Genomic DNA, 14,064 nt, shown 5'->3' on the forward strand with positions numbered 1-14,064 from the left:
TTTGTATTTTTAGTAGAGACGGGGTTTCACCATGTTGGCCAGGCTGGTCTTGAACTCCTGACCTCAAGTGATCTACCTGCCTCGGCCTCCCAAAGTGCTGGGATTACAGGCATGAGCCACCACACCCGGCCTCCTAAATAAAATACTGATCAAATGCAATGATGTATTAAAATAATGATCGTAGGGAAATGGGGCTTGCCCCATGATGAGAGTGACTCATTATAGAAACAGATGATTTAAAGACCAGGATTTACCAGGCTAACAGAGTAAATGAAAAAACTGCAGACTGTATATGTGTTTAAAAGGCATTTTATAAAGTTCAGGCGGCTTTCTGTTTTCTGAATTTGGGGGACTACATTCTAATTGCGTGTGCGACAGTGGCACAGTTCAGTAATGATGGAAGAATGATGCACATGTGTGGCCCCCACCCAGATCAAAGCTTTGAGTTTTGGCAGCACTGCGGAGGCCCACTGACCTCCCATCCCCAAAAGTAACCCCTCTCCTGAGTGCTTACCTTGCAGGATTGTCGTGTTTGACTTCGTTCCTTATATAATATGCATTCTTTCTTTTTTTTCTTTGAGTGTGGCTTATTTTACTTCACATTGTGTTTGTGGGATTTATTTACATTATTAGTTAATTTTCATTGTTATGGAATAGTAGTTTTCAGAGTGGTCTGGGTGGGGGCATTCTGAGACCTGTTCAGAGAGTCTGCAGATCAAAACTGTTGTCATACTAATGCTAGGTGTTGGGTGCCTTTTTCACTCTCATTCATGGAATTACATGTGATGGCAGCTTTGCTGCGGTGGCTGACACTGTCCTTGCAGTTTGAACATGTCTCATCTTAAATTTCTACTGCAGTACATGTTAATAGATACTTGTATTAACAAACGCTCTTTATGGTTCTTGGTGCTATTTCAGAGTGTGCAGGGCCTGAGGCCAGGGGGTTGACCATACTGGTTCCTCTGTATGGCTGCTCTGTGTCTGTGTCCGTCCCACTGTGGATGGCCCGTGGGTGGTTCCAGTGGGGCCGTTCCAGAGGAGGTTGCCACCATCACCCTCATACAGGTGTTGCCCCAGGTACCCACTGGGAATGGAACCGCCATGCCTTGTGCTGGCCTCCATGGACCCTGCCGTGCGGCTCCCCATGGTGGCCGCTGAGGTTGCCGCCTTCCCCACCACCTCGGAGTGTCCCCTCTGCTGTGCCGGCCACATTCGGTGCTGCCACTCCAGCGAGCAGAGAGTGGCATTACGTTTTCACTTTAAATTGCATTTTCATGATTTACAAGACGGTTGAATACTTTTTCACATACTCATTTTGCCATTTGGGTGCCTTTTGTGAAGTGCCTGTTCACATCCCAACCATTTACTGGGCCATTTGTCCTTTTCGAAACGTGTTCTGTAGGGTTCTTTGGCCTGGAAGCAAGCCCTTGTTGTGTAGTCGACATGGTACCTTCTTCTGCGTGTGACCTGCCTTTTGACTGGAACAGCTGGTGCCCTGGTGTAGCCATTCTGCTCGGAAGCCGCTTGCAGGGACCTGTTGCCTGACAGCTGGGTGCGGCAGCCACTCTGGGTGCTGGTGAAGGGAGAGCTGGACCCTCTCCCTTCTTAGCTTGAACCCATAAGTGAGCCTCATGTCCAGAGTTGTGTCCTGCTGGGTTGGGGACAGGCAGCTTTTGGTCTGGCCTGCTGCCCCCCCAGGACAGATGCGGGAAGCAGCCTGGCCTGCACCTGGCTTGCTCTCTTCCTGTTTCACTTGGGTGTCAGCCTTCTCAGTTCACCTGCATCAGAGTCCAAGTTCTCTGTTTACTTTCTTTATTTTTTTTGAGAAGGGGTCTTGCTCTGTTGTGCAGGCTGGAGTGAGTGCAGTGGCAAATCATAGTTTATTGTAGTCTTCACCTCCTGGGCTCAAATGATCCTCCCACCTCAGCCTCCAAGGTTGCTGGGACCACAGGCGTGCGCTACCATGCCCAGCTAATTTTTTTTAAATTAATTTTTTTGTTGAGACGAGATCCTCTCAATCGACAGCCTCTCGCTGTGTTGCTCAGGTTAATCTTGAACTTCTGGGCTCACGTGATAACCTGCCGTGGCTTCCCAAAGTGCCGGATTCTCCGTGCGAGCCATGGCGTCCAGCCGCTTTTAAATTCTGATGTCAGCCGTTACCCTTCCCTTGCTCATCTCCTTGGGTTTTCAGCTTCCGCCTGATTCCTTACAGCTGTCGTGTGCACAGCCATCAAGCAGCCTCTTATAAAGAAGCTCTTGTTCCTTCCTTAAAAGTCGCTTTGCCAGAGTTTTGGAAGGAAGTGGAGTTAACTGTGTGGTTAGTCCGCTTTTAATTGGTGGTTTCGTTGCCCTGTCTTATTTTTAAAATAAGAAAACTATCCAACGAAATGAAAACTCCTGTGAAAGCCGAGTGAAGGCGTCGGAATGCTTATAAAAGGGTTCGAACATTTCAATGGTCAGTCATGAAACCAGGGAGGAGGGGCTGCTGCTTTCACCTGTGACACGAATACAGCAGCATTGACCGTTCCTGCTGATTCTGTAAGATAAGAACCAGAAAGAAACATTAATATTGTAAAAGACAGGAGAGAAGAGTTTGCTGGGAATATACTCATCCATCTGAAACATCCAGCAAAATCAGCGCAAAAACTATTACAGCTACTAAGCTGATCTTCCATGTGATCAAGACATAAAAACCAGTTATTTTCTTATATAGCTACAGTAACCAATTAGAAAATGTGGTGTCAGCATTATCAGTAAAATCAGTAATTGTCTAGGGATATTTTAAAAGATTTTCTATGTAGAAAATTTCAAGCTCCGCAAACACACGGAGGACGGTGAGGAGCCTCCGGCATTCGGCCTCGTTCTCCACACATGGGCTGTCTTGGAGTGGGTATTTCAGTAGGATCTTTAAAAGATAAGGACTCTTTGAAAGACAAACCACAATATCAGACCTAAAAAGTTAGTTATAATTTCTTAATATCACCAGAGTACCCAGAAATAAACTTAACAGAAAAACCGAGCGCTCCTTGTTAATGTGGAGGAAAACTAGGAAACTGATGAAAGAGGTTAAAAATTAAGTTCCTGGAGAGACTCGTCGTTTGTTTGTCTGAGTGAGAAGATCCACTGTTTTATTTTCTCCATGTTTGCCTCTAAATTCAGAACAGCTCCCATCGAGACCCTAGCCGGACTTTTGTGTAAACTGCTGGTTCTGAAGTGAGGGTGGAGGCGGAGACCCTCTAGAGTAGTGGGGGGACTGTGCACGGTGGGGGACACCCGAGCACAGGACGTGGCTGCCGGAGGGAACGCTTACTGAGGAGCGCTGAGGCGGTTAGTGAGGGGGACGGGGAGCCTGTGATATGTGTATAAAGGTCAATGGTAAGACTGGGGTTTCAAGTCAGTGGACAAGGGGTCATGAACTTTTTAATAACTATGATTGGGCCGTTGACTAATATTTGGGAGCAGGCAGCCCTCACTTGTGTCAGGGTGGGTAACAAATGTGGGCTCCGCTCTGGAGTCAGACCGTGGTGCCGGCTGCACGGCTCAGAACGTAGTAAAAACCACTGAACCGCACACTTTGCAGGGTCAGCCTTAGAGTAGGTGAAATATATCTTACTGTGGCTATTATTTTAAAAAACAAATTCCAGAAGACTTAAAGTGTCAACACAAGATACTGAACTATTGGTAAAAACATTGGGAACTGTTTTTTCCAATCTCAAAGGAGGAAGTTCTTCTAGTGTAAGACACAAACCCAGAAGCCATGAAGGAGAAGATGGGCACCTTTGACTTGTTCAGATAAAATTCAAAAGTGTTACGGAATACGAGATATCAGAAACGGAGCTTTAAAAACTTGATAGGAAAAACAGGGGTCTCGCTGTGTTGCCCGGGCTGATCTTGAACTTCTGGCCTCAAGCAATCCACTCACCTCAGCCTCCCAGAGTGTTGGGGTTACAAGCATGAGCCGTCGAGCCCGTAGAACACACTCTTGATGTGAAGTCGCATGGGTGCCTGTCCACTGGGAAATGCAGAGGATAGCGGAATAGCACAGCCAGAGCAGCCCGCGCCGCCTCAGGGAGCGCCCGGCACAGGGCGGACGGACACTCACGGTTGTTTCCGTGTCTTTTGCACTGAACATCTATTTGTGTATTGCCTGTGCTTATAGAAAAGATAAATACCGCAGAAAAAATAGGGTGTGTCTGTTCTGGTGTGGAAAGAATTCCAGAACACATTTTTAATTAGAAGAAAACAATATTCACAGAACCGTCGAGTGTCCTTCCATCTGAGCAGACTAGAAATGCACTGTCGTCTGTGGGCCCGCGTCTGCCTGGACATTCACTGGAAGGAGGCGTGGGCAGCTTAGCTGTGGTGGCTCTGAGGATGGGACTGGGATCATGGGTGTGTGGGGGTAGGTCTCACACTGTGTCTCGTTTTGTGGCCTCTGAACATCGTTTTATGATTGTTCTGTGTGTTTTGTGACCTGTTTATTGAATTCTCCCATTCATAAGATAAATGGAGCACTTGAGCCCTCACTAATACAGCACCCAGCGGGTGAGCCTTGCCTGCGTCCGCACCAGGGCAGCCACTCTCTGGTCCCGATGTGGAGACAGGACCGGGGAGCAGAGTGGAAGCTCAGAGTGTGCCTCTGGGCCTGCCTGGACCAGCACTTGGTCACCCCACACACCAGCCAGGGCTGGAGCAGGCTGGCGGTGCCCCCACCCTGCGAGCGTCTCCGGCGTGTACGGCCAGGGCACGTTTCGAGGTTTGTTTTGGATCCGTCATCTGCCACTAAAGGATGTAATTGGTTTCTGTTTTCTGTTTGGGTTCCCGCTTCGACTGTGTGGCTGATCAGATGGACGGGGAGTCTGAGGAGGAGCAGGAGTCCGTGGACACCGGGGAGGAGGAGGAAGGCGGTGACGAGTCTGACCTGGTAATCCCCAGCGCCTCCTTCTGCGTCTGTGCTGAAGTAGAGGAGATGCAAAGACACCAGCGTCCTTCAGTCCTTTACCCAACCCTTGTTGCCTGAGCACTCACACATGTGCTTGGAGCTGGTCATGACGATGGCCACAGATGGGTCCTGTCCCTGGCAAAGCCTCATGAGAAAGACACCGTGCAGAGCTGCAGCACAGGACTGGGCCTGGCACGGGGCTGCGCCGGCTGCGTGCGGGGTCCGGGGGAGCTGACGGGCCTTTGGAGGCTCTCAGAGGGAGAGGGTGTGGTGGGAGTCAGCAGCAAGGACAGCTGTTGGGGAATCCGCTGCACTGGCTGATGTGCGAGAAGGAAGGGCTGGATTTGAGGTGTTTCCAGGTAGAATGGACAGAACTTTCTGGTGGTGAGGACAGGAGGGAAGGAGGGGTTCTGCTCCGTCCCTACTGAAGCCTGTTATTCGTGGAGGAGGGTTCAGGTCGGAGTTGTGCACCCTGGTCTGCGGGAATTGGGGGTTGGAAATGGGGAAGAGCAGCGAGTCCCCAGGATGGAGCCTCAGGGAGCCCCCAGCCTGTGAGGGCTCCACAGGGGAGGAGAAGTTGGTTCCTGCGTCTGAGGAGGGGCTCTCTGTGCCATGGGGAGAAAACTCAGCAAGTTTGGGTCACATGAATGGGGAAATGCTCTGAAACAGGAGAAGGTGGCCCACGGTGTGGGCTCATCACACCAGCGAGTGGGAGGAGGACACGGGGGCCGTGGTGTGTGGTGATGAAGGGGTCTGTCTTTGGGTGGCAGAGGGGCAACTAGATTTCTAGCAGCAGCAACTTTGGGTGTGGCGCTTGCACAACTTCTTCCCAAAGGTTTTGCTGTGCGGGGAGCACCGGGGAGCTGGGGCTGTGCGTGCTGTAGACAGGGCTCCCGGTCCGTCCTCACGTGGGACCCGACTCAGGACAGAAGGCTGCCCAGCAACAGGCCTTGTGCAGGGGCACGTTCAGTTGGTCGGCGAGGCCCGTGTGCTGCCGCTGTGCCTCCCTTAAATGTCCCTCTGCCCACTGTGGCCTTCACGTGGCCTCCTGTGGAGGGGCGGGGGCGCCTGCTGTGCACCCGTGTGGCCTGTGCCACAGATGCCCTTGCTGCATCCGGATTTTAGAAGCAGATGCTTAAAACACATCTTGAAATATTACAAGTTAATTACAGCCTCTGTCCTTGTTCTCTGTGTAGGTGATTGATGTGGGTATAGATTCTGAAGCGAACTGAGCCTTGATTGTTCTTTTCCTGTGAGTGAGATGAATGGACCCTGATGAGCGGCCATGGCTCCTTTTCCTGAGCTTATTTATTTAGTTCCTGAGTAGAACCTTCCAATTTACTTATTCTTTTCTTTTGTGCCAAACTCAAATAAGACATAAATTTCACTTTTTATTTTTGTTTTTGTTTTGCCTCTAAAGGGACTGAGCTTAGAGAGATAGTTAGGAAAAAGCACAGAGTGCCTTTCAGCGTGTGACCCAGGAAAATGTCTACAAGTTCAGTTCACTCTTTAATTGAAGATCAAGACATAGCCGGTGTTCTGTTTTGCAAGAAAACACTTGTAGTGCTCTTGCCTTCCATAGCTGCCTATGCTCAGTGGTTTATATGCCTGCCCCTTTGGTTCTCCAGAGTTCGGAATCCAGCCTCAAGAAGAAATTTCTCAAGAGGAAAGGAAAGACCGACAGTCCCTGGATCAAGCCAGCCAGGAAAAGGAGGCGGAGAAGTAGAAAGAAGCCCAGCGGTGCCCTCGGTAAATGCCGTAGGGGTGTGGGCCATCTCGGGGACTGCCTGGGAGGGGGATGAGGCCAGGAGGCCCACCTGGGGTTGGGGTGCATAGGATTTCATTAGAAGAGAAGGCTTCACTGTTTTTTTAAAAAAATGTTCGCAATGACTTTGTTAGAGAAGCTCAAGTGAAACTCTAAAGTTTCAAGAGAAACTTTAAAACTCAAGAGAAACTCTAAAGTAGTTTCCTTCTGGCCAGTGTAGTGGATGTTGACTTCACTGGTTTGTTTTTTTTTTTTTTTTTTTTTTTTTTTTTTGAGATGGAGTCTCCCTCTGTCGCCCAGGCTGGAGTGCAACGGCCTGATTTCGGCTCACTGCAAGCTCCGCCTCCCATGTTCACACCATTCTCCTGCCTCAGCCTCCCAAGTAGCTGGGACTACAGGTGCCTGCCACCATGCCTGGCTAACTTTTTGTATTTTTGGTAGAGACGGGGTTTCACTGTGTTAGCCAGGATGGTCTCGATCTCCTGACCTCATGATCCGCCTGCCTCGGCCTCCCAAAGTGCTGGAATTACAGGCGTGAGCCACCACGCCCGACCCACTGTTGTTTTTAATTTTTTTTTTTTTTTTTTTTGAGACAGGATCTGGTTTTGTTACCCAGGCTGGAGTGCAGTGGCTCAATCTCAGCTCACTGTAGCTTCCATCTTCTGGGCTCAGGCGATCCTCCTACCTCATCTCCCCAGGAAGCCGGGACTATAGGCGTGTGCCTTCATGCCTAGCTTATTTTTTTGTGTTTTTTTGGTAGAGATGGGGTTTTGCTATGTTGGCCAGGCTGGTCGCGAACTCCTGAGCTCAAGTGATCTGCCCATTTTGGCCTCCCGAAGTGCTGGGATTACAGGCGTGAGCCACCGCGCCCGACCCCGACTTCACTGTTGAATGTTGAACGGAGGTGAATCCTTTGCTGCCTGCATGGGTGACTGGAGCCTGTGGCCTGCACGGTTAGCTCCCACGCTGTGTGCAGGAAGCGGCCCCTCGGTGAGGCACCTGCGCCTCCGTCAGTCTCCTGTTCCAGAGGGACTTTGTGAATCACAGCGTGAATGTGGGAAGGAAATCCCCTCAAACCCAGAGGGATGCAGGAGGCTTAGGGTGCCAAGGGCTGTTTTTGTTTCCAGCTTAACCGAGGTACACCTGGCATACAATAAAATGCACGGAAGTAAATTACACAGTTTGACAAGTTTTAACGCGTTTATGACCTTGAATCCGTCACCACAGTTAGACGATCAGTGCCATGAGCGCCTCTGTCACCCCGGATTCCTCCTGCCCCTTGATAACCTGGCCCCTTCCCTGCCCCCAGGCAGCCCCTGGTCTGCTCTGCTTCTGCTTATTGGTTAGTGTTTTGTAGAATTTTATGTAGATGGTCTGTGCAGTTGTTTTTCATCTGGCTTATCTGAGTATAATTGTTTTGAGTTGCCGGGCTGTCGAATGGCCAGGAGTTTGTTCGTGTCCATTGCTGAGAAGTGTCCTATTGTGTGGCTGCCCCACAGTCTATCTGTGCATTCATCTGTCCATGGGCTTTGGGCTCTTTCCAGCCTTGAGCTGCTAGAAATTGAGCAGCTGTGAACATTTGTGTGCAAGTCTTTTTTGAACAGGTGCTTTCCTAGATCTTGGTTAGATACCTGGGAGTGGAATGGCTGAGTAGAGTGGCATGTGTTCAGCTCTTCAGGAAGCTGCCAGGCTGTTTTCCAAGCACTAGTCCTGTTTTCGGTCCCCACAACACACAAGCATTCCAGTTCCCCTCTGTCTGCACCAGCACTTGTTAGGGTTAGTCTTTTTAATTTCAGTGGATCTATAGGTGTGCATTGGTGTTTTACTGTAGTTTCAATGCTGTTACCTAATGAGTAATGAGATTGTACATTTTAGCCTTCATTTATTTTTTTCGAAACGTGTCTGTTCACATCTTTTGCTCACTTTTAAAATCTGGTGGTTTTTCTTCTCATTGGGTTAAAAGAGCTTTTTAAATATTCTGGATACAAGTCTTCTATCAGGCGGATGCTTTGCATGTATTTGTACCTAGTCCATGGCCTGCCTTTTTGTTTTCTTAATGCTATATTTAGAAGAGCAAAAGTTGTTAAGATTTTCTTGAAGTCCAAGTTATGAGTTATTTTACGTTGTAATTCATACTTTTGTGCTCTAAGAAATCTTTGACAGACCCAGGTCACAGAGGTTTTGTCCCATGTTTTCTTCTTGGCATCTAACAAGTTCATTTTGCACTAATGTTTGAGTGAGCTGTGGTGCAGGCCCCTTCTTGGCAGTGGATGTGCGGTTGCCATAGGCACTGCTGCTCGAGTTGACTTTTCTCCCGCTGTTGACATTCAGTGTGTGGGCTGTTCCTGGACATTCCAGTCTGTTTCATTTATTTATTTGTTTATCCTTATACCAGTGTCACCGAGTGGCAGCACTTTGTTGTTCTTCACAGTAATTTTGGCTAATCTGGATTCCCCAGCGTAGAATAGGTCTGTTAACTGGATGTTGGGGAGGCAGTCGTCCCCTGACACGGAGAGGGTTGTGGGAGGCCTGGGGCGTGAGGCAGTCACCATGGAGGCTCCTGGCGTTTGAGGGTGGAGGACGAGTGAGCCCCCCGGGAGCTGCATGTGGTCCTTCAGTTACGTTTCTCTTCACCTCAGTTTATTGATTCAGATCATAACACCAGATGTGGCTTTTACTGTTGGCCAACAAAAGCATTTCAGAGCCAAGGCTGAAAGTTGTTTTTGGGTTAGAGATTTCATCTTTGTCATCTTGGCTGTAATGTGCAAAGTGTGTGCTTTTAAACATTCACAGAGGAATTTGAATTTTATTTCTTTATGAATTTTTAAAAAATCTTCGTGTAAAAGTATACAGAGTGTCCTCCTGTTCTTCAAGTTGATGATGGTGATTTCTCAAAGGTGGTTGACTTTTCCTGTCTGTCTAAGATCTAGGTGGAGCATGTGGCTTGAATGAAAAGACCGGTTACCGGCCAGGCGCGGTGGCTCACGCCTGTAATCCCAGCACTTTGGGAGGCCGAGACGGGCGGATCACAAGGTCAGGAGATTGAGATCATCCTGGCTAACATGGTGAAGCCCCGTCTCTACTAAAAATTACAAAAAACTAGCCGGGCGAGGTGGCGGCGCCTGTGGTCCCAGCTACTCGGGAGGCTGAGGCAGGAGAATGGCGGGAACCCGGGAGGCGGAGCTTGCAGTGAGCCGAGATCGCGCCACTGCACTCCAGCCTGGGCGACAGAGCGAGACTCTGTCTCAAAAAAAAAAAAAGACTGGTTACCATACCTCTCTGTACTAGTGTTCATTTATTTCCAGTCAATGAAATAAGATTGGTGACTAGTCCCTAGAAGCTTGGCCGTGAAATGTGACCATCTGCCTTTGGCCAGAGTTGGATATTACCTGGTATAGGTACACACTTTCACAGGCCTCCTCAGTGAAATGCCCTTGTGATTGCAAACACCCAATTTTGTGTATCTTTCTCCGGCCCTCCTGGGAAGTGTGGACAGGCTGGCCTGGCCACCACTCGTGTGTCCTTGAGGGCAGGGGAGCCCACGGAAGTGTTTGCACCCCCCACTGCCCTCGCTGCCAGCCTAGGGGCACTGGTCCCTCTCACAGTACCGTGCTCCCTGGCACCTTCTGTGGGTGTCGTGAGCCTCCCGTGTCTACTGGGGTCGACACTGATCCTTTCCGGGAGCCTCCCTGGACGTCAGCCAGGACACCTGGGTGGGCAGTGCTTTCTCTTGGACACAGATTTGCCTGCAACACGGCACCTTGGGCCATCTCTTTAGCTACTTTACCTCTGATCTTTCAAATCTGCAAGTTAGGTGTTTCTGTTTTATGTAAAAATAATCCACAACATGTGACTGCCATGTTTTATCTGTTTCTTTGATCATTCGATAGCTTTTATGCAGTTGGGATAGTTACAGAGAAAGATGTACCGACCCGTTGGTGCCTTTGTTTTTGTCTCTACAGCTTCTTTCCTCCCCCATGAATATTATGTCTAAAAGGGGGAATCAGCACAATAATATGCAAGAGAGAAAATGATAGTGAAACTGGAATGGCCTAAACAATAGTGGGTTTCAGCTTGTGGTTTTGAATGGATTAATTAGAAGTAGTCCATTTCCTGGGGCCCCAGCCTTGCTGCCCTGTGCGTGGGTGGGTGCGGCCGCCTGGGTGCATGGTGTCTGATGTGTGTGCTTTTCATACCTAGGTTCTGAGTCGTATAAGTCATCTTCAGGAAGCGGTGAGCAGATGGCACCAGGAGACAGCACAGGGTACATGGAAGTTTCTCTGGACTCCCTGGATCTCCGCGTCAAAGGAATTCTGTCTTCACAAGCAGAAGGTGAATGTGGTGTTGTAACTGAGACCGGGCACCATCTTGGTCCTTTGTCTTCGGGGCTCCTTCCTCTGTATTAGCACGATGCCCCCTGGTGGACACTAGTAGAAGATCGGGTTAACGGCATCACTTCCGGGTGAGGTGTAGACAGGACGGGGTGCGTCTGCTGTGTCCCAGTGTGCAAGTGAAAAACCAGAAATTACGGAAACCCCCTAAGAGTAAACTGGCAAAGCCCAAGCAAGGCCCAGCGTGGCGGTCGTCTCCCTCCACAGGTCAGGCGTGCTCTGTGGAGGATTGCCCATGGCCAGACACCCTTCCTCCCGGTGGCCTCTCAGGACACACAAGGACGTGCTGTTGAATAAGGTGTCTCTGATTGGCTGAAATATGTCCCTGGTCAGTGTTGAGCTGAGAGCTCTGACACATATTCTGTCATGGAATATTCATATTTAGTGTATTTTTGTACCTCGAAATCACAGGTGAATCAACGGCGTCTGTTGGGGGTTGTTGTGCCAGAAGTTGTCAGTTCTCACACTTTCTATCAGTTTTCTCTTTTTAAGCCACTTAGAAACCTTATATGAGTGAAAAGTAGCTAATAGGTATTTGATTATCTGGGAAGATTTATTTGAAGCATGATGTGGAGGAAATGGAAATCTTATATTATTTACATTCCACACAGATCTTGCTGGTGTGGCATTGCAGACTACTGTGGGGGGTTTAATGGGCCATTTAAAAATGACAGATAACTAGCTTTTTAGGGTTTTGAACACTGAGGGTGGTTTGAGTCACCTATGTAACTCACCTAGAAAATCCCATCTTTAGCTTAAGGTAGAAATCTTAGGCTTGTCCGTCATGGAAATGATATTTTTTCCTCCTCTTGTACCAAATGGAGCAGAAACCCCCCTCAAGTATCACCACGTCCTTCGCGTGGTCGCCCCACGCTTGCTTTCTCGACAGAGTGTAACACTGAGTGTCCCAGCTCTAAACTTGCTTTTAGATTCGGGGGTCTCAGGAAGTTACTTGGTTTTAAGTAGTAAATAGTATTTCATTTTATCAAATCGCCTCCTGCTGTGGTGGCCTTGGGCCTGCTGAGTGGCAGGAGACGGGGAGCTGGCACATGAGGGCTCTTCCAGCTGTCAGTGTGCACCTGCTGTCTCCGGTAAGGTCAGGGGAAGGTAGCTATAAAGGAAGGATGGTGCCGAGCATCAGGGCCAGAAGGGCGAGAGCCAACGTGGAGCCGGAGGAGAAATGGCAACGAGTAGGGGCTCCTCGGCTTGTGTGACGTTTTATAAACTGACCTCCCAAAATTGATTTACCTGTTTTATCAGCACCGATTGGTCAGTCAGCGATTGGCCTGTTCAGTTGTGCTTTCAATATAGACCATCAGTGCGTAGAAGAGACAGGCAGTGGTGCCCACTGTGCTGGTGCTGGCCGTGTGGCCCGGGACCCCAGAGGGAGGCGGTGATCAAGGGGTGCTGGACAGGATCTGGGGCTCTGGGAGACCTGAGTGGTGTGCGTCTCAGATGGGATAGGCGCGATCAGCCTGTGGAGTGTGCTGAGCGGGTAAGTAGGGGCAGGTGATGCCTCTGGTTGTGGTTCAGGGGGTCTAGGCTTGAGCCTTGGGCCAAGGAGAAAGTGAAGATCAGAATTCCTCTCCGTATGCATTCGCCTCTCTCCCCGTTGCCTTGCTCTTGGGCCTGCCTTGTTGAGGCTGAATGGCCATGTCACCCAGCAGCGACAGGAGGCAGAGGGTCTGAGCCTGGGAGAGGCCAGGAGCCGGTAACCATGGCAACGTGGCCTCGGGCGGGAGAGCCAGAGCTTGGTGGAGGTTGGTTGCTTGAGGGACAGAAACGCTCCACCTGCACGGAGTTGTCTGAGCCACAGCGTCGTTATCCAAGCGTGTAGGCCCTGGGTTCTCACCTGTCTCACTGCAGCCTCTCGGCAGCTCTCGGCCGGCACTGTGGTAGGACAGTCATCTCACAGCTTTGTGTGATTTGTGTCCATTTTCTCCTTTTAAAAATCTGGTTGCTAAGCAGGATCATCTCAGAGGCCCGCCCAGCTTTAAACTTGTAGTGATTCTAATTCCAGTTCCACCTCATCGTTTTCCCGGTCTTTAGGGGTATGGGTGACCCGGAGGCGAGGCTGGGACCTCAGGCAGCACATGATTAGGAAGCACCTCTGTGCCAGAGTCGGTGCCTCCTGCACGGAGAGTCCTTGATGGCAGCGTGGGCTGTTCACATGCTTATTGGCTCTTTGCACAGAGTTGGATTCTCTCCTGGCCATGACCAGTATCAGATTCCAAATGGGCTGGAGACAAACAGAAGCGGCTGTGGGTGACTCAGCGTGGGTGTTGTCAAAAGATGCACTAAGGCGCAGTGCAGCTCTTAAAGGGTTTCCTTGAGCAGCGATTCATGAACTGGGCAGCTCCAAACCAGAAGCATGTTGGGAGCTGCACTGAGGACACACGAGGCGGTTGGGAGCTGCACTGAGGAAACACGAAGGGGTTGGGAGCTGCACTGAGGAAACACGAGGGGCTTGGGAGCTGCACTGAGGACACACGAGGCGGTTGGGAGCTGCACTGAGGAAACACGAGGGGAAGGATTTTTCAGGTGAACAGGGAAGTAAAGCCAGGAAAACACCCAACGGGGTCATGACACAGTTTCCTCGCTTGTTCTGTCCCTGCTGGAAAGTCCCTAGTTCTGGAGATTGGTTGGCTGCTTCTGGATTGTGGAGCTTAAGTTTTCTTTTTCTTTACTGTAGGCATTTGCAAGAAGTAGCCCACGAGATCCTTTGTTTTCAAATCAAGCAAGGCCAAGATGGCCTCCTTGGCTCAACTGGCTTTTGTCTGTTCAAGGATTCTTTAGTCCTGGTCTCCATTTTAATTGACTTTAACACTATATTTTTAGATGTGAAAACAAGAGTTTTTTTTTTAATTTTATTTTTATTTTTTGAGACAGAGCCTCCCTCTGTCACCAGGCTGGAGTGCAGTGGCAGGATCTCGGCTCACTGCAACCTCTGACTCCCTGGTTCAAGT

The 14,064-nt window shown here is 49.7% G+C and overlaps 1 protein-coding gene across 7 annotated transcripts in view; it reads left to right on the forward strand.

The window, feature by feature from the left end:
• LOC105472004 (euchromatic histone lysine methyltransferase 1) overlaps positions 1-14,064 on the forward strand; it is a 228,556-nt gene that overhangs the window by 137,428 nt on the left and 77,064 nt on the right. For 6 of the 7 annotated variants that reach the window (XM_071078704.1, XM_071078708.1, XM_071078705.1 and 3 more), the window contains 3 exons: positions 4,847-4,924; positions 6,571-6,691; positions 10,908-11,039. In XM_071078704.1, coding sequence (XP_070934805.1) covers positions 4,847-4,924; positions 6,571-6,691; positions 10,908-11,039 — 331 coding nt within the window. The remainder of the gene's footprint in view (positions 1-4,846; positions 4,925-6,570; positions 6,692-10,907; positions 11,040-14,064) is intronic. The other variant, XM_071078706.1, reaches the window with a different exon arrangement.

Source organism: Macaca nemestrina, chromosome 14 (assembly GCF_043159975.1).
Source record: "Macaca nemestrina isolate mMacNem1 chromosome 14, mMacNem.hap1, whole genome shotgun sequence".
NCBI classification, from domain to species: Eukaryota; Metazoa; Chordata; class Mammalia; order Primates; family Cercopithecidae; genus Macaca; species Macaca nemestrina.